This window comes from Engystomops pustulosus, chromosome 2, assembly GCF_040894005.1.
Source record: "Engystomops pustulosus chromosome 2, aEngPut4.maternal, whole genome shotgun sequence".
NCBI lineage: Eukaryota > Metazoa > Chordata > Amphibia > Anura > Leptodactylidae > Engystomops > Engystomops pustulosus.
The window spans coordinates 107,581,865-107,601,932 of record NC_092412.1 but is presented as its reverse complement, the minus strand read 5'-3'; the positions used below and the strand labels follow the sequence as shown (position 1 = coordinate 107,601,932).

General features: G+C 39.3%; 1 protein-coding gene across 16 annotated transcripts in view; it reads left to right on the top strand.

The window, feature by feature from the left end:
• Positions 1–20,068, top strand: part of DMD (dystrophin) — a 1,566,296-nt gene that overhangs the window by 1,476,534 nt on the left and 69,694 nt on the right. For all 16 annotated transcript variants that reach the window (XR_011853162.1, XR_011853161.1, XM_072135922.1 and 13 more), the window contains 2 exons: positions 5,810–5,871; positions 16,225–16,299. Coding sequence is in view for 14 of the 16 variants with exons in the window: in XM_072135922.1 (XP_071992023.1) it covers positions 5,810–5,871; positions 16,225–16,299 (137 nt within the window). In the remaining 2 variants the exon portion in view is untranslated. The remainder of the gene's footprint in view (positions 1–5,809; positions 5,872–16,224; positions 16,300–20,068) is intronic.

Sequence of the window (20,068 nt, the reverse complement as noted above, 5' to 3'; positions counted from 1 at the left end):
CTGATCTGTCCTGAATAGTGGATAATCCTGATTAACTTCATTATTTAGGTGTGAAGTGGATGATAATCCTTATTTTGTTGTAGCCATGCCAATTATGACCTGTAGGCTGAATTATTCAATCTCCATGTTCTCTTCTATACATTGTATCTAAGGAACATGTTCATAGGATTGGCTTGTATTCCTTACCTCAGTATCTGCACCCCCTTATTTTTATTTTCTGACACTCCATTAGGCTAAGGACACATATGAAGTTTTCTTTTGTGCAGATTGGGGATTTGACAACTATTTAAGCTACCCCAAGGGCTTGCGCTCACTAATGGCTGGAGAGGCAGGTCAAGCAAGCGTCTTTTTGCTCCATTCAATGCTACGGAAGAATTTAGAGATTAAGCATAGCGCTCTTCTTCAGAACTCCATACGAATGACTATAGTGGTAGGATGCATGCTTGTCCTGCCGCTACACCCATTAGTGAGAACTAGACCAACATTCTCCCGATTGCTCCTTTCAGTTATATGTAAGTGTTGTGAATTGCTGAGCACAGCGCTCCCCTATCTCTGGCACGCTCATTCACTGTCTATGACTAGTGCTGTGTTCAGCAATTTCCAGCATTCCCATACGCTTTGCGGTCTCGCTCTTGTGATTGGTGGGGATCCCAGCAGTTGGACTCATCAATCAGTTTGCTAGAGGATATTAAAAGGAACCTGTCACCACACTTTTCATAATGCTATTAACACCTTTTTTTTCCCTAGAATTGTGTCCCTCACATCCCCATTAAAAAAGACTTTATAAACTTACCTGGCATGTAGCCAGCACTTGAGTCGGGTGTGGCCTGGCCAGCCTATCTGCACTCCCTGACTCTCCTTCCATTAGTAATACGTCACTCAGCTGGCTGGGTGAATTCTCGTGCCTGCATTCTGTTCTTTTCATCGACATGCGCAGTGAGGGATTGCATCCTCTAGCAGGAAAGCCCCGCTTGCGCAGAGCGCCAATACAAACCCTCGTGGCCACTTACTGCGCATGTCAGGAAAAAGAACAGTGCACAGGCGTGAGAATTCACCCAGCTGGCTGAGTGATGTATAACTAATGGGAGGGGTGGCTTGTCTCGGCCCAGCTAGTCCCGCCTCTCCTGACCCGCTACAAGTCCAGGCTAAATGCCAGATAAGTTTTTTAAGTATTTTTTTTATGGGGATGTGAGGGACACAATTCTTGGCAAAAAAAAAAAAGCGCAATAGTTAATAGGGATGTACCGGAACCTGTCGCTAGCTTGCATTATAAAAATGTGGTGACAGGTTCCCTTTAAATAGTGGGTACAGCCCCTTTAAAAGAAACAATAAGTCCCACCATTTTATTTCTCATTTGCCTGGAAGGTCAGTGCTAAAATAAAAAACTATACAAAGGAAAGTAAAGAATGTTTTTACAAAAATGCTGTGAAACTGGCCTTAGGATAAAGGGCAGGGGAATGCTGTCCCCAATTACTTGAGGTGGATATAAGGAATGTATCGCCCATCTGATAGACATCAGGGGTGGTCTTCATCTTCTTATACCTGGTATCACTGTATGTTATCTCTCTATAGGCAGGGTAATATGACTAGTGGTCCCTGCCTTTGTCTCTGAGATTTATGAAAGGATCACATTAATTATGAAAGCGGACATGTATCACACCAGTCATACTATAGCAAATGACACACGCCATGCGGCACTTTACTCAAACTCTCTATCCTACGAGGTAAGAAAAGGGGAATATTAAGACCACTAGAATGCAGCTAAGATAACTAACCTCTCAGGTTTTCAGTGGAATCTGCCCTAATCTCTCTTTATGTCTTTTCCATATCCACTTTCTCTACCATGACCACTTTCTTGACCGTGAAAGCCAAGCCTTTCTTAAGATGCTGAATCTGATACGTCTTTCATGTTTCATCTGAGACCAGTGCCTATGGCAAGTTAAATCTCCCAATTTTAAAGGACTGTAAAATGTCCCCTTGATTTGGAAGGGCTAAAAGAGCTCATGCTGTCAAAATCCACTTTTTGATCTTATTGTTTGTGGTTCCCTTCTCTACTAATTTCACGCTCTGAGCTCAACCTGCGTAGATTTTTATTTATTTTTTTTCCATCTGGGTTTTCTCCTCTGTCTTTGCTTGTAATGTGCCGGTTCTAGTGCATTATATCTGCAGGAGCATGTTGACTTGCTTATCAGCCTTCAAAAAGGGGGATTGCAGATATTTTAATCCATTTAGACACATCACTTTAATAAATGACTGTAAGAAAATAAATAATCCCTCTGTGTGATCTCCAGATCAAACATTGCATCTCTGACAACTCTCTTCTTATCAAGCCCCCAATTAAGGATTGTCCGTCTCACAAGGTGTTGTGCAATGTGCTGAGCTGGCATTTTGTCGTCCAGGTTTAATGCAAGCAGTCTTAGTGCAGCCCACCTTCCATTCCCAAAGCTAACAATTAAATGGCCTTTGAAAATGGCAGAGCAGCTTAGGAGAGGAACTCTCACTGGAGTCTAACCTTTTCTTAAGCTGCAAGATTGTGTTTGGAATTAATGATAACTTTGTGAGTGTGCAGGGGGAGCAGCGGCAGTACTCTCCAGACCAGAAGTGAAATAGCTGCAGCCTCCTTGTGTTGTGCATGTAAAGTACCCGAGAAAATCTGCCCTCTGTGCTATCAGCCACAAGACTCTTGAAAAACCCGATTTCATAGCAGAGCTAGGCAGATTCCCTCTTGGAGGACATGTAATTGTTTTCCATCTGACATAAGTTTGTCAGTCTTAGTTCAGTCCACGCAGAATAATTTTCGACACTTTAAATTCGTCACTTGTCAATTAGCACAGCTGGGGCTTTGCCAGGGGACATTCTCTGGAATTTGCTACGTTAGACATTGGATTTCCATCTGCCTATTAAGGGAGGCTTTTTTTTTAATTGATGAAAGGTTATTGTCATGACTCGCACCGACATTAGATGTTATTTCCCAATGGATGGACAAGTCACATCGTAACAAAAGTCTTGTACATGAAAGACTGTGAAAGAAGACTGTGAAAGATGGCCATTTTGTATAGAAAAGCTTGCCCATCCACACGTACTAATATGCTAATTCCTTACACATTCGTACATTGGGACACACGTATCTTTAGTCTTGAAGACTGATGGTCAGATATATCCTATTAGTTTTTTCTATGTGATACATCTGGATCTGATACATTGGCAAAAAAAAGTTAGTAGTTTTTTTTTAAGTTGCTAATTCACGGCTCTGATATAAATCCTGGGTGCAGCAGAACTGATATTACATGACAATTTTTAAATGGGTCGGAAAGGAGAAAATACAGTGAAAGCACCACAAAGGAGGCAGAAACCCCATTGTGTCTCACCACAGACAGTGGGGCCCATTTACTTACCTGATGGGAGTTCACAGAAAGTGCATTGTCTGACCATAATGCACTCTGTCGCGATTCACTAAGATTGTGCTCCCGATATCCTGCATGTGTCGCTTCCCCGCTCAGGTCCGCTGGAGTTCACCTTCTTCTTCCTGTGTATGTAAGTGCATTGTCATGCGACACAATTTGAAAGTTAAATCCTGCACTCCGAATCAGTCGGATCGTCCGACGGCCTGTCCCACAATTTCTGACGCATGAAAGCCAGCGCCGCACCAAAATCCAATCGCGTGCGACACTATCCCCCATTAAAATGCCTGTCACAGCTGTGCAAAACCCGAAAACGATGGAAAATCCGACGAAAGTGTGGCCGCGGACCCTTAGTAAAGAAGCCCCAATGTCTGAGCCGTGTGCTCCATCTTGCATCAGGTCCTATACCTGCTCTGAATTGCGAAGAGGCTGCTCAGCTCCCTATGGTAAGCGGAGGGGTGAACAGCGCTCACCTTTCCCCTCTCCTCCGGGTTTGCAGCACACGTCTGCTGCTGTGGACATATACATGGAGCCTTCGGTGGAATTTAGAGAGAGATTATCATGGGTACAAATGTAAGCTTTCGTCAAAAAAGTAGCAAAATATAAAAACTACACTCCCAAAAAAAATTACATGTTCCCCATTAAATGGTAAACAAAACGGTTTGTGGGCTTTGTTATAGTTATACATGGAATTTTAGAATAAATTCTTCTCAAGGCTGGATAAACTAATGGAGCTTGATGGATTTAAATGATTTCTTCAGTCACTTCTGAGGGCGCCACTGGTATCTATTTCCTGGTTTTGCGACACACAGGATGTTCTCTCTCAGCCAATTGCCAACAGTGGCATTAACTGGGGGGAGGGAGGGGTAACTGACGGGGGAATACTGTGTTGCCTGACGGGATAAACTATAGTCATGAGGGTGGTTCTCTTAGGGTGACACATCAACTGCAGCAGACTGTACAAAATGTTTATTGAGCAGTGTCCGACAGAATTGTCGCTTGCTCAAAAAAAAAGTTTGTGCACTCTGTCGGAGAAGTGCAGAGAGCACCAGATTCATGAACGGGCGCCACAAATCATGAGTCTGGCGCCCCTTGCAGGCTACCCATTCAAACTGCACATAGTACAGTTTGCACTGCTATTGATAAATGTGAGCCATTGTGTACAATAGAGCATCAGCAGGTCTTCATTTGCTATCTTATCGCTATTTTATGAGTATTGTGCTTAAAATGTGAGTTCTTACAATTACTTGGCCCCACTTCTTTGTACAGACGTATGTTAAAGTCCCCCAGTTACAGGTTATTGCATTAAGTTTTGTTCCAGCCATATCAATAATTCAAATAATTGTGAAAACCCAAAACATTTTCCTTCTGCTATTCTCGATCTGGTTACAGTTGTGAGCTATATTTTGTGTGACATTACGTGGAACCTCCAGCAGATTGATGGTATTTGTATATACATAAGCCAGTTTGTTGTAACATGTCATGGGGTTTGTATGTACATGTTTTCAGGGCGTATAGAATCTAAACACCAAATAGGAAGCAACTCCTTAATATACAGGATACCTATTATCAGCAGGGGCCATCTGATAAGATATAATTCCCCGCCACTGCCCTGTGGATTTATCAGCACAAAACAAGCTGCAAGCAGACACTTTAATCTTCTAGGAATCGCACAGATGTGGAAGGGAACATGGCATCAGAAGTAAAATGCTTCTTTGGGACATCATTCAACAAATTCTAGATCTTTCACTATAAAAGAGAGTTTTTCAATCCCTTTGTTATCTGTAATGTGTCCTTTCAAAAATAAAAAAAACCCCTGCTGTGAGTTTCTGTATATCATGGCTATTGTTGTACGTATCTACACGTAGTCATTTTTCAAAGGTAATAATAACTGTTGTAAAAACCTTACCAAAACACTGCTCCGCTCCTAGTGATGAATGTATATACTTGTGGACGGAAAACAACCCATCATTGTAATTGGCTCATACCGACAGACAAAATAAGCGATTAAGTCGCAATAAAACTTCAGCTTGGCTGCTGTGAAAAAAAATCAATGAATTATCAAGTGGTGTCATCAAAATCGTACTGATCACATATTGATCGAGTGTCTTTGGTCTCTTTTGGGCTTTCATACGTAGTTTACTTTTTCTTCATAAAAGTTCCAGTAGATACGTTTTCAACTTCTTCTCAACTCTTCCTGCTCTATAACATTCTGCTTAGATCTAACTTGTTATATGGTACCAGAGGCTCATCTAGGTAGATTATAGGCCATAGCAGGCTGTGTATTGTAGATTATGTAAGTAAGTGTGGGTGATATGTAGCTGTGATTATATTTCTGTATTTAATATATTATTATATTGATGAATCCGAGCAAACAAGTAAAAAATGTTCTTCTCATTTTCTTGCAGTCATGATACTCAGACAACCTGTTGGGATCATCCCAAAATGACAGAGCTCTACCAGTCTTTAGGTAAGAAAAAGTATGACTTTGGCTTGGGATATATTTGGGAGCATAATATTTATATCCCTGGATTTAGGCTTGGTTACAGGCATAAATCTCAAAGGGTTTCTGCATGTTATAAAGGTGTGCAATGTCTTCTGCATAGGGATTATTGAGGCTTTGCTTGGTTTCTTTAAGGCCATTGTACTATATACTGGAATGTTGTTTACAGAAATCTACTGTATTATGTCTATCTGTCTGCATGGATATGCTGTGTTATCCTATGTCAGCATCATCTTCTAAATTTCACGGTGTGTATGCGGTTAGTTTATCAATAGGCTTTCTTTGTTTTCAGGCTTGTCACTTCATGGCATTTGCAGACACAAAGAACTATATAATTTACTGTGTGATTCACTCACATGAACAAGTGGAGCTTTTACACCATTATCTGCCCATATAAGAGCAGGGCAAAACAGATTCTGTGTGTTCAGGGGATTTTTACAAAACTTTCTAGGAGTTGAATGCAATTCATTCTTTTGTTCTGCTTCTTCACGTGTCCTTGGGCAATAAAGGGGAATGAATGCGTTTATAAATACATGCCTTACCTAGGATGGTGTTCTCTCCCTACACAATGGAAGCCAGATAAGAAATAAATGGCATTCTACCTAAGGGTGTGTTCAAACTTTCAGGTTTTTTGAGGCAATATTTGAAGCCAAAATCAGGTGTATATCACAAGAACCAGGACAGATAAAGTCACCCCTGCATGAATTGCATAGAAGAACGTGAATAGGAAGATTTCCTTTTTCTTTTTTTTATCTGGTGCTTTAGAATATATACAGTTTATTAAATAAGCTTAATGAAGACCTGTCAACAGAATTTTATCACCCTGACTAACAATGCCTGCTGGTAATGGGTTACAAGTTCTCACCATGTCACCTAAAATTAGCCGCCAGTGAGGCACTGTACCTTAATTACAGATGATTTTTTTGATATGCAAATTATCTTTCCTGACTCTTGTCTTCTGGTTTTGACTCTTCTCTCTGCTGGGCTTCCAGTGAACCTCGCCCCATTATTGTGACTGACCTTGTTACATTCATGTCATGTGACCAGAGTGACATCATCGTCCTCCTAACATTAGCATAATGTGCTGTATGTATCTGATGACATGAAATCACAGCACCCTCCATGGAGGATGGAGAGGAGTGGGAATCCATGAAGGCTGCTGTCAAAGCATGTCATCAGATACATACATGGGGTACATTTAGAAAATGTAAAGGGTGCAGGACCTTTGATGACATCACCCTGGTCACATGACATTACCTGCGGAATAGTAAGGAGGCATAAGGCATGGGGAGAAGTAGATGGCAGGGACCGGCCAAACAAGTCCTACCCCCTCTGATTCCAGGGAATATAAGATAAAATGGATTTATTGGGATGTGTGGGAAACTATTTTTAGCCAAAAGAATAGTGTCAGGTAGTTAATAGGGCTCTATAGGAACCTGTTATTAGCTGTATTTGTGATAATATGGTGACAGGCTCCCTGTAAATACTGCTATTTTACTCATGTTAGGATATATTCACATAGGATTACACAATGACTTTGGCATTTAGGATATTGTGTGTTCTCTAATTTTGATCTCCAATGTAAATATCATTAATCACAACAGTACAGATGGCCTCCGTATTATGGTTGTGTTCTGTCTCCTTGCACTTGTGTCACTGTGATATGCACTGGTCCTAAATCTTTTTATTACAATCCATTTGTATTGGATTACATGTGGAAATACATTTAACAAATAATCCTCATATCAATCTGAAGTGGATCAGAATTTCCATTATGTATTGATGGTTTTTTTTCTCATTATTCGCATAGTATCTGTAATGTGTAATCATTGTGTACTTGTGGTTATTGAGGAGTTTTGCTTTTTTATTTTCTTAAATCGTTTGAGTTCTTCTTAAAAGTATAGATTAACTTGTATCCCGACAGAGAGGCGTCAGATCCAATCTTGTGTTTAGTATCTAATTTATGTGTAAAAGGCAGCATTTTGTCTTTGTTCTATATCTTCCACGGTGTGTGGGGTCTTGCAGAAACAGCAGGTGCTTATTTAATATTCCATTTCGTAGCGCAGTAGATTTGTCCATCAGCCATTTCAGCCCTTCCAGTGGTCTTCCGCCAGCTTTAATATCATTTTCAATCCCTTCTATTTTGCTTCATCTTTTCTGTAAATGAAGCATTATTATGTAGTGTTTTTGCCATCTGCACATTGAACAGGTAACGCAGCTGAATTTTTAATCTGTCAAAGAATTAAAATGCTTGATCCTGCAACATAAAGAGTACGAGCACAGTGGTAATGCAACTATGCTGTAAGCACATCTTAATGCACTGCATTTTATTCATTCAGCAATTTCTTTGTAATATTTTATCTTTGTTAAAAAATACTGCTGTATAAATGTGCTGAGAAGTAAAAACAGATTTGTGCAGTAAATAAAACCTATGTCTCATAGGCAGTGCTGTAGTACGGATATCACTTTTGCATTTGTATTGTACATTGTACAAAAAATTTTACTCTTAGAACCAGCTGACCTCCTGACCTGAGCAAACCCTTTAAGAGAACTGTAAGCTCTCCTGACATGAGTTTTGTAAATGCTAGTATTGTCACTGAATAAAAGTTCTTTGTGCAGTTTCTTAGGTATTTCATTTATAAATCTGTGAATAAATTGATGACTTATCAATGACTAATCTGTACTGACATGTAGACTGTAAGGGACACAACCCTTTGACAAGAAGAATATTGTAATAGCAGAATGGTCAAAAGCACAGGTTTTGGAAAGGATGAGCTGTGGAAAGTTGATTTGTATTCCATGATTGTAGCTGGACTTTCTGCACAGGGATGTCATCATAATTCTGCGCAGTGAGACCATTTCATGGAACTACTCCATAGCCTTCCCCTTCGTGCTAAGTGATTGCTGTAGTACTCAACCAGGAGCCTGATTTTACATAGAACTAGCATAGCAGCAGTATCCACTGCCTGGAACTTGTATGGCCTAAACTTCCTATAAAAGCATTGGCATTAGAGCAGCACAGGTAGAAATTGTCATACATTTCTTAGAATATACAGTATTGTGACACCTATGCTTCAGGTTATGCAGACCATAAACCTTCAGAGAAAGCTTGTCACGTTATCCAACCAGCATCAGAGACCCCTACCAAGGCTATAAATCCTTAAAATATGTTGCTTTTTGTGGTCTTCTACTTTGGACCTTGGATAATTTTTGATCAGTTTATATCCATAAATTGTCTACTAGATGAGGAGTTTTTGTTTAGTACACTTTAGGTTGAGCTAAACATGGCCACTTCAAGACTACTGACATCTGATGCCAAGGTGCTCTGTTATGATATCCTAATAGATTTGGAAAAAGACGCAGGTCCATTAAATCCTCTCCCTTCTTTCACATGTTTGAAAACCTCCTTGTGCCATAAAAAGTGGCCATCTGTTTAATGCGGCCATCACCAACTGTCTAGCTTCAAGTATATACAGTATGTAAAGTACACATTATGCAGTATATATACTGTAATCTGCTTCACCATCCTGTACATTGCTATTGTGTATGCTTCCTTCATCCAGTATACCGTTCACATAGCCTGTAGCTGGCAAGTATTGAGTGTGCAGCAGTCCGTTTGAAGACATTTTCCTTATCTGTAGTGTACAGTAGCTTTTCCATCGCCCCACTAATATTGATCCACTATAGCCCAGTAGATAAAAGTGGATACATTGCTTTCTATTGGTTACATTAATGTTCTGTATTAGTTCAGTTAAAGTGCAATTAGCCCACTCGTTTGCTGGAATTTTAGAATGAAATCTAGAAATAATATGGGGATATAATTTACAACTTTCATTTTCGGGCAACTGTAGGCTACGTAGAATACACACACAGTTGCTCAGATAATACTATATAGGAAAAGAAATGTAAAGACCACTGTCCAAGTGGGATGTGCTTTAATTTTAAAGGGGTTTTCTGGGCATTTGTATATCTGCTCGCCTCTCCAACCAGTAATATGGGATTGGTGGTGACAGGGGACAGAAAAAACTGCACGGGCCATTCATCGGCCAATAGCCAGCAGGGCACCAGATGTCACAAGAAGTCCCGAGTCCTGCTACCTGGGCTTCACATGACCTACATCTATTAGGGTCTTATACTTGCCCTGTTAAAGTTCAGTTTAAGTGGCCAACCCTTTTAAAAATGACCCCTTTCCCCTTTAACATTTTGGGGTAAGCTTTTTAAAGCCCAAATGATATTGTTATAAAGGGATGACTGATAAGTGAGAGAACAAGAAAAAGGATTGAATATAATCCAACTTGGCTAATCTATACAATGAATTGCTGGCGGCATCTCTTCAGTGCCCATACAAATTAAATTGTCAGTACCAGCTGAGCGTAATGGGATCTGCCAAGTGAAAAACCAATGTGCACGGGTAAATACTGCATACTTGATTCATCCTGAATACTGAAACGGGAATCCTGAGTGATTATTATCTGTGTACATCGCTGCAGAATATGTTGCCGCTTTATAAAGAATTATGGTTATACCCGTTTCTCAGACTGGAGTATAAACCGCATGGACCTGTGGATATTCTATGATGTAGTGTGTGTCAGCAGAAGTGAAGGTGTATGAGAATAGAGGGTATACAGTGGTTTGGATACAGTTGTGCACATTCCTGTCCACATTCCTTCCAGGTGGAAAGGGAGACTCGCATTCTCAGACTGCACTAAATTCCTAGAATGCAGAGGAATCTTTCTCTTTATGCCGCCCGGGTGTTGGCTGCACATTTATGTCTTTTTGCTTCGGGTAATAAAATCAAAACAAGTTAGAAATATATTCATTATGTTGCTTCAGTTTATGTTAATACTTAGGTAAATGGCTAGTGAAGATGTTTTACTCCGTGCGCTGTATATTCACATAGGTAATAGAGAGCTGCAGCCCTGCTGCTCTTTTATACCTTGATAATGCCTGCTTTACCGAAGAATTCTCATTTTACTCTTATTTGGTTCTTAGTAATAAAGACCTAGTAATGTGCACACACACAGAACACCATACAGGCGGTCCCTTTCTTAAGAACACCCGACTTACAGACAACCCCTAGTTACAAACAGACCTCTGGGTGTTGGTAATTTACTGTACTTAGTCTTAGGCTACTATAAATAGTTATAACTGTTATCAAATGTGTCTGCAATTAAGCTTTAGTGTTAATCCTGGTTCTTATGACAACCCAACATTTTTAAAATCCAATTGCAGACCAAAGAAAATTTTGACTGGGGTTGCAATTCTAAAATATACAGTTCTGACTTGCATACAAATTCAACTTAAGTATAAACCTAAAGAACCTATCTTGTACGTAACCCGGGGACTGACTGTATTTGATATTTTTGAATAACTTGTATTTTGTATCAAAACTTGTCCAATGCAATTTCTGGTCATTCTCACTGGAGTATTGCTTTTGGTCTCTGTGTATGAACTTACTGACAGCAGAACCACATTTCTCTAACTGGATTAAAGGAACCTTTTTGGCAATAACATACATATATATTTACAGCCTTGGCGTCTAGAGTACATTAAGTACATGAATGTGAGTGTTTGGGGTGCTGTTCTTGTTCTCGAGAAATCAGGAGAAAGGTGCTGACAGATTTGTCACAGCTAGGGCAGATCTTTGGCTCCTCAACTTTTGATGTCATTACATGTACTATTCATAGATTCGGCACCCAGTGCCTACTCTCGCATGGACTTTTCATGTGTCTTTTAGACAGCTAAAGATTTGTCTGCTGGCCAAGTGGAGGTGTATTGGATTGAGGTCATTAGAGAGCACAAAATGGCTTCTATGACAGCCAAGTAGCTCCCACGGCTGTCAATCAACCATCACTACTACAGCCTGCTAGATGCAGGATGTAATATTGGAGCAGTATGTTAGCAGTTGTAATTCGCTGTATTGTATCTTCATCCAGAGAACCTAGGGTTCAAAAACCCAAGGTGGCCTAAATAATAAGGGAAAAAAAACTTTAAAAAATACCTTAAGCTCACGGTAAATGACCAAAATCATGAACGTGTTTGATCTCCTTGCCTCTAAATATATAAAAATAACTATTCCATTCTGTGAACAGAAAAATAACAGCTACATTTCTGAGCTTTGAACCAAAAGTAATAAAAAGGTCATGCACTTACATCACCTCTTAGGTTAACTTGCAAAGAATGACCTTTTTATATATCGTATTATAAAAAAATAATTGTAACATGTGCAGATAGATGCCTGTGTGTGGGCTGAAAAGAAAGCAAAGTAAATGACCTAATCAGGTACATTGTGGTGCCCAGTAGTAGCACCTGACACGTACATAGATTCTTTAAAAATCAGTAGAATGGGCCCTAATTTCTCATTTTATTTGGTTTTGACCAAAATATTACATATAATGTATGATGGGTGGTACCCAACATTATGGGTTACTCGCTAAGACCCTGAATATAGGTATAGATCAAGTACATGAACAGTACTATTTATAAATGTATATTTTATTTATCCCATTATCCTTTGCATCATGGAATTTTTCCAGGGCTGCTTTTTTATGTTCATGCACTCTGACGTTTTATATGAAATTTCTATAGAAGAGATTATTACTGGACTCAAATTTATGTAGAACCTTAATTACAGTTTTGCTTTATTGTTACCGTAGTTTCTACTTCAAAGTCAATGACGGTGTGTAATGCTATGGATGCTGATTTGAGTATTAAGGAAATTGTCTTTTGTAACGGATGATCTCACTGGACATAACATGCACTGTGTACCCAAGATTTCTCTATCCATGTTTAAATAAGACGTCATAAAGCTTTTTAAATAAAAAAATAAAAAAGGTTATGGCTTTTGGAAGGTGTGCAATGAAAAAGGGAAACTCAAAAAAGGATCAGGGCGTCAAAGGGTTAAGGTAGCACTACGTATAGTCATATTTTTCTATTCTCCTTCTGGGGCACTTATTGGCATATTCCTTACCCAGATTTCCCAGCAGTGCATGCATAGTCTTTGCGGACGTTGTGTCTTTGCGGTCTCCTTAAGAATGTATATTACATCAGCCTTTTCCTCTGTATGCTTTCATGATCTTCATGGATGGATTGCTGACCCTTTATTTTATGTGCTTTTTTTCCACAAATCTGTTATCCACCGATTTTTTTATTTATTTTTTTTATGCAAAAAAAACAGAACTGATGGCATGTGGGCATAAAAAAAAAACCTGATGTGAATGCAAAATGGAAACCAAACGGATCTGTTTTGTGATTAAGCCCTTAAGTGTAAACTTTAAACTACTGAATATCTGAATTCGATGTTGTACACGTGACTGCAGGAAGACTTGGTTACAACTAGAAGCTTTTTGCTGAGATTTACCTGATTAAATATGGGTGAAATTAAAATGAACCCAGTCACATTGTGGCAGGACGTAGTGTTTTTCTATTAGAATGTTTTCACATCAGATTAGACAAATGTATTTGATTTCCATACATTATGGCTAATCACTGTTGATATAAGCAAGATTAATTGTTGTCTAATTTACAAGCTGGGTAACAAGTCCATGAGAATCAATTCTTTTCCTGTCAATCCATGGCTCATACAGAAGGGAAGATATCGCCTTGTAGGGAATTTCTATGCTGCAGCCGCCTCATTTACATCACATACAATAGAAGATAACACCTCTATAGGAAACGTCATCATTGCATCCACTACTAACACAGGCTGATGTCACAGCTTATATGTGTCCTCACTTGCACAGAGGATGTCTAGAAAACTCTCCACAGACCACAGGAATTGTCTCTAGAACATTCTTAAATGTGGGCGGCATAGTGGCTCAGTGGTTATCATTACAGCTTTGCAGCACTAGGGTCCTGGGTTCGAGTCCCATCCAGTCCACTCCTTGTTTTTGAGTCCCATCCAGGTCAATATCTGCAAAGAGTTTGTATGTTCTCTCTGTGTTTTGTGTGGGTTTGCTCCGGGTTTACCGGTTTCCTCCCACACTCCACAACATAGGGGTAGGTTTATTAGATTGTGAGCCCCATGGGGACAGGGACTGATTTGGCAAGTTCTGTGCAGCGCTGCCTAATCTGTGTGCGCTATATAAATATTATTTTTTTATTATTATTAGCCATGTGGCTGCTGTAAAGCATATTCCTTTAATGCTTTTGTTTAAGAGTAATCTCAGGCTAAGTGGCTACATCCTTAATCGTGAACAGAAAATAGAAGAAAGAGATAAAAAAAAAAAAAAAAAAAAAAACACGGATTAGAAATTTAGATCTTTTTCTAGATATAGACCTTCTACTAGAAGTTGAAACAACTGCCACATGGTCTTCATTAATCTGACACTCCGATCGTGCATAAACTGAGTGCACTTAGATTAACTGTCCTGCACCAAAATTATGTCAGGCTTGCGCATACCCACTGGAATGTCCCTTCAGGTGCACAGTATTGTGTTGAGGGGCAAAGTGGATCCGTGACACAATACTGGCAGAATCGCCATACAAATACATGTGCAAGCAGTTTGCACATGTACAGTGGGGGGAAAAAAGTATTTAGTCAGCCATCAGTTGTGCAGGTTCTCCCACTTACAGAGATGAGAGGCCTGTAATTGACATCATAGGTAGACCTCAACTATGAGAGACAAAATGAGAAAACTATTCCAGAAAATGACTTTGCTTTTTAATTAAGTATTTGGTCACCTATAAAAGAGCTTCATTTCTGGCACTCACAGACCTACAGTATATATTCTTTTTAAGAGGCTCCATTGTCTTCTGCTTATTACCTGTAGTAATGGTTACTGTTTAAACTTGTTATAATAATAATAAAAAAATTGTGAACACCAGAAACAAAATTGTAGATCTGCACCAGGCTGGAAAGACTGAATCTTCATTAGGCAAGCAGCTTGGTGTGAAGAAATAAACTGTAAGAGCAATAGTTAGAAAATGGAAGACGTACAAGACACTGACAATCTCCCTCGATCAGGGGCTCCACGCCAGATCTCATCTCATGGTCCGCTGAATCCAAAGTGGAACTGTTTGGTAGAAACACAACTTGTCAAGTTTGGCAAAGAGTGAATGCTAGGTTGCATCCAAAAAACATCATACTTGCTGTAAAGAATGGGGGTGGCAACATCATGATTTCGGGCTGTTTCTCGGCAAAGGGACCCGGACGACTAATCTGTGTACATGAAAGAATGAATGGGGCCATGTATCGTAACATATTGAGTGCAAACCTCCCATCAGCAAGGGCATTGAAGATGAAATGTGGATGGGTCTTTCAGCATGACAATGATCATGATAACGAATGATGACAATGATAACGAAGTGACTTCGTAAGAAGCATTTCATGGTCCTGGAGTGGCCTAGCCAGTCTCCAGATCTGAACTCCATAGAAAACCTTTGGAGGGAGTTGAAAGTCTGTATTGCCCAGTGAAAGCAGCAAAACAATCACTTATCAAGAGAAGATCTGCATGGAGGAATGGGCCAACATACTACCAACAGTGTGTGCCAACCTTGTAAAGACTCGCAGAAAACGTTTGACATCTATTATTTCCAACAAAGGATATATAATAAAGTATTGAGATGAAATTTGGTTATTGACCAAATACTTATTTTCCATCATTCATTTGCAAATTCTCTAAATTCAGACAATGTGATTTTTCTGGATTTGTCTTCTCATTTTGTCTCTGAGTTCTTCCTATGTTGATTACAGGCCTCTCTCATCTTAAGTGGGAGAACTTGCACGATTGTTGGTTAACCAAATCCTTTTTTTCCCCACTGTATTTATGTGCAAACTATGCCAGAATACTGGGGCAGGAACATATGTAGTTGTTACTACACTATTTACAGCATTCTCTTGCTAAAAAGAGAGTGTGACATTTTTTGCAGATTTTGAAAGTCATGTTGAACAAATCTGCAATACATCTGATGTGTACATCATAAAGTCATATGCAAATAGCCTATAAAGTTGTAATTTTTAACTCCCAAATGTGTGCAGGATTTGATAAATTCTCAATAGCTAGACCTTGTAGAACCTAAAAGGCACATTTACATGGCCCAGTGAAAGAAGTATCATTAACCTTTAAAATGCCTTTAAGAAAAGAATTTGCCCCACATGAGACTGTCTTCTCAGGCCCTAGTTTTTGTCAGCACCTAAGCCTGTCTTTGGGACTATCTTCTGGACCACTCTGACCCGTAGATTGTACACACTGAGAGTTTCTTAGGTTCTTCTATGCATGCACATTATTTTCATGTGTGACAGGATCTTTCTAGGTTTATTACAGATTTTGCCTCCAATATTCTACTATCACCATTAACCACATTGTGTTTCCTTCACAGCTGACTTGAACAATGTGAGATTCTCGGCATACAGAACCGCCATGAAGTTACGGAGACTGCAGAAAGCTCTGTGCTGTAAGTACTTGGGAGTGCTCATTGTGTTCTGCTGCTGTACAGTCGCTTACTTTCCAGTCTTTGTCTGTTCCTACATGAATTGACTTGCAAGTGTTTAACAGCTAGAGAAAAAAATCTCTTGTGGTTGTTGTGGCTCATAAATAAATTACCCAGAGCAATGCAGCAGCTGGTTAATGATCTTTAGATTCCTGATGATATTTTCCGTTCTGTAATTGAAGTTGGCGTTAACATTTGTGCACTGAACTTTGGGATACACCTAAACAATCAGATAACACTTTATCAGTTTAATGTGTCCCACTGTTTTGTCTCAGTCCCAGGGGAGAGTCATTACCAATCCTTAAAACCAGAAAACACACTTTATTTATGTCTAAGAAACCGATCTTGGCAAAGGATAATGGTTTCATTTTCTGTGAAGATAAAACAAAATGCATAGATTTAAAGGGACAGTAAACCTGATTCACCACTTACCTTATCGGTAATGAAATGGCACCTGTAATTCAGTGTTTGAGTACTGGAGGAAAGCTATTTGACAGCAGTTCTCATTTTTGGCTTGTGTTTTGCAGCTTTGCACCCAGCACACAACATAGAAATAATAGATTTGTACCCCTTTTTATTGGCTCCAGAGTTCCAAAGAGCAGGCAACAGATGCCACCATAACAATGCACCGCCAATACGCTCCCTTAAGTGCTTCTTCCAGGGATATTGCAGATCACTTGCTGTCGACTCCAGTCTTTTGAGGATTTCATGCAATACATTGTGTATGCTCGGCATTTGCGCCAGGAAAAACTTCTGATGTTTATGTCTAACATACCCTTACGTATAATGAGCCAGGCAGAGTGTGAGCTTGGCATATGTCTGGATAGCAATTTGTTTACTTCACAACAAAACAGAAAATTGTCCACAACAAAAAAAATAAATGCGGCCGTGTAATCAATTCACCATGGCCTTACATTGGGCTCATATGATATAGGCTTTTTAATGTACAGTACAGCATGATGGTATATCTGCTAGTTGTTTACAGTACTGTATATATGCACTCAAACCATTTTTAACATTGTCGCTCTCCACAGGTCACCATCTGTTACTATTTTGAGCATTACTACAAACTACAAGACCCACTTTGCTTATTTAAAGATAAATTAATATGAGTAGGGGGCTGCTAAATGCCTATAGAGCTGGGGCTTTCAGCTTGTAAACTGCATGATCCCATATAGGTGCTTCTAGGAATACCGCAGAGTGAAAGCATTTACCGCTTTCCCTTCAGCCTTGCTTGTCATTTACTCGTGCATTGAGTGGACATCACGAGTCAGGCAGGTACTGAAAGCTTCCTGGGGGTAGGCTATCATCCTATCACCATGGCAACCACAGATTTTCTGGGACCATGATTACCAAATCCATTGGTAGTGCAGTGATTTTTGTCAAATCTACAGTGTATGGGAGTGTTGCTTGTAGCAAACATGTTATTACAGGATAATCCACCAACAAATTCATGGATTCTTATACTCTCTCATGTTTATTTCCCTCAGTCTGATCTGGAGTCTGCCCAAAACTTTACCCATTACCATTATTAGATTATTTTTTATGACATTCAATTGTCTTTGTTTGCAGGATGCAGAGCAGGTTATTGGTGCTAATGGTGGACTGGCAAATGGTTGGCAGTCATGTTGGTTTATTATAGTCTTCGATGCAAGTGGAAATGTATATACTGTGCCCAGAGAGAGGCTTGCTGTTGTCTTACATACCTAAACTGGACTGAGTCAGGACTTTGCAACTTTTTTCAAATTGCTATCAAATACATCTGTTTTGAAATTTCATCTCCCATATGTAAATAGAGTTTTTTCATAATGCCAACATAGAGGAATGGTCTATGTTCAGTACCACAGCCTGTCATTTGCATAAACTTTTCTAGCTCTACAAAATGTTTTGGAATTAAAATAGCCTTTTCTTAATCCTAGGGCAGAATGACCTCAAAGTGGTTTCAGAGATGCAGTTTGCAGAAAAACACTGCCGGATGTGCATACAATTTTGTAGCTATGGAAATCAAGACATATTCAAGGTTCTACTGTATGTTTTATGAGTTGGAAATCCCATCCTCTGTACTAGCTAAACAGAGGTCATCATATATCCTTACTTGCCGATAGGCACAATGGCCTGGCAAGACCTAAAAATTACATTTGATTTGGCTGTCAGAAGGCTTTGAACTATTGTATTATATATATATTTTTCCCAGCGTTCTGATGAATGGAAAAAGTAATGTCTCTATGTTTCTGTGCACGCTCATTCAGTGAGGAATGGCTGCATTGACCAGTTTATGTATTGTACTTGGCTCCTTGTGATGAGAATGATTGCAATGGTTATTTATTACCTTGGCCCTTTTTACTATTCAATATGGCAATAAAAACCATAATAATTTCCCTCTGTACGAAAGAGTTATGCACGGCTTTTGCTGAAATGATGGGAAAATGTGAGCTGTTTGAATCCTAGGCTGCAAGGTAATGTGCAATTGAAGCAATTCATTTAGTACTGTGGCCAAGAGCAATATTTATAGGGTGTGGAGATGTGGTTCTTTGTTAGCATTGAAAATGACTCTTTTCAATATTATGTAACTATATTCTTTAATAGAATAGTGTTTTGTGCATATTTGTGGTTCATTGAGTAATGAATTTAAATATTATATTGTTATAAATGATGGCTTAGGTTTTTATCAATCCTCAAAATTTCATTTAGTCTGTGTTTTGCTGTCATTCTCATAATGCTTTAGCTGAGCATCACATGGTCATGTAGAGCGAGTACCACCTGTCTGGTGAGAGGATACTGTAACTACAGGTTGTCCCCTACTTAAGAAAACCCAAATTGCAGACAACCCCCTAGTTACAATCTGATCTCTGGTAATTGGTAATTTACTGTACTTTAGTTCTTGGCTACAATAAACAGCTATAACAGTTATTGAAGGTGTCTGCAACTAAGCTTAATTGTTAATCCTGGTTCTGATGACAATCCAACTGTCACACTGAGCAAAAGAAATTTCTCTGGGATTGCAACTTAACAAAAAACCTACAGAACTAGTACGTAACCCGGGGAATACCTGTATCTTGTAATTCTATAGTCTCTGAATAATCTATGTGGCCAGAAGAACATAGTCAAAGAGTTAAGTATTTGATCTTTTTCTTGTTAGAACTGGTGTAAAGCTATAGTCACTATTTTTGAATAGACCTATGCACATATACTGGCAGGCAGAGGTGACCTTTTTTGCATCTTTTCGCACAGTATAGGTCTGACAATGCAGGAAACGGAATGAAAAAGATTAATCCAGATGTGTCCATCTCCCTTCCTCTTTCTCACTGACTTATATTTTCAGTGGAGGCCGTTGGAGTCTATGGAGGGTGGATGCAACAGTATATTTCATCCATCCCTGGCCTCTGCTGAGAATACACTTGGGGAGGTCCCCAGTGATGTCACTAACCATCTAAGGACAATGACTTCACTAGGAGAAACACCAAAATCCCTAACCCCTGCCTATGTTCTCTATGGGGGCAACCGGATAACTCATCCCAGTGTATCAGCATAAAGTGTAATATACATTCTAGCCCTCTTTTATGAGGACATGTCAGAAATCCTTACAACAGTGGGGCACAATGTAATGTGAATGTAGTCTTATACTGTGTGACAGGAGCACACAATCTATCATTATTTCAGGGATATTTGAGAATGGAACCTTTTTTTTTTTTTTTTTTTATAATAATCAGTGCAGAAATGTTTACTATTAGAG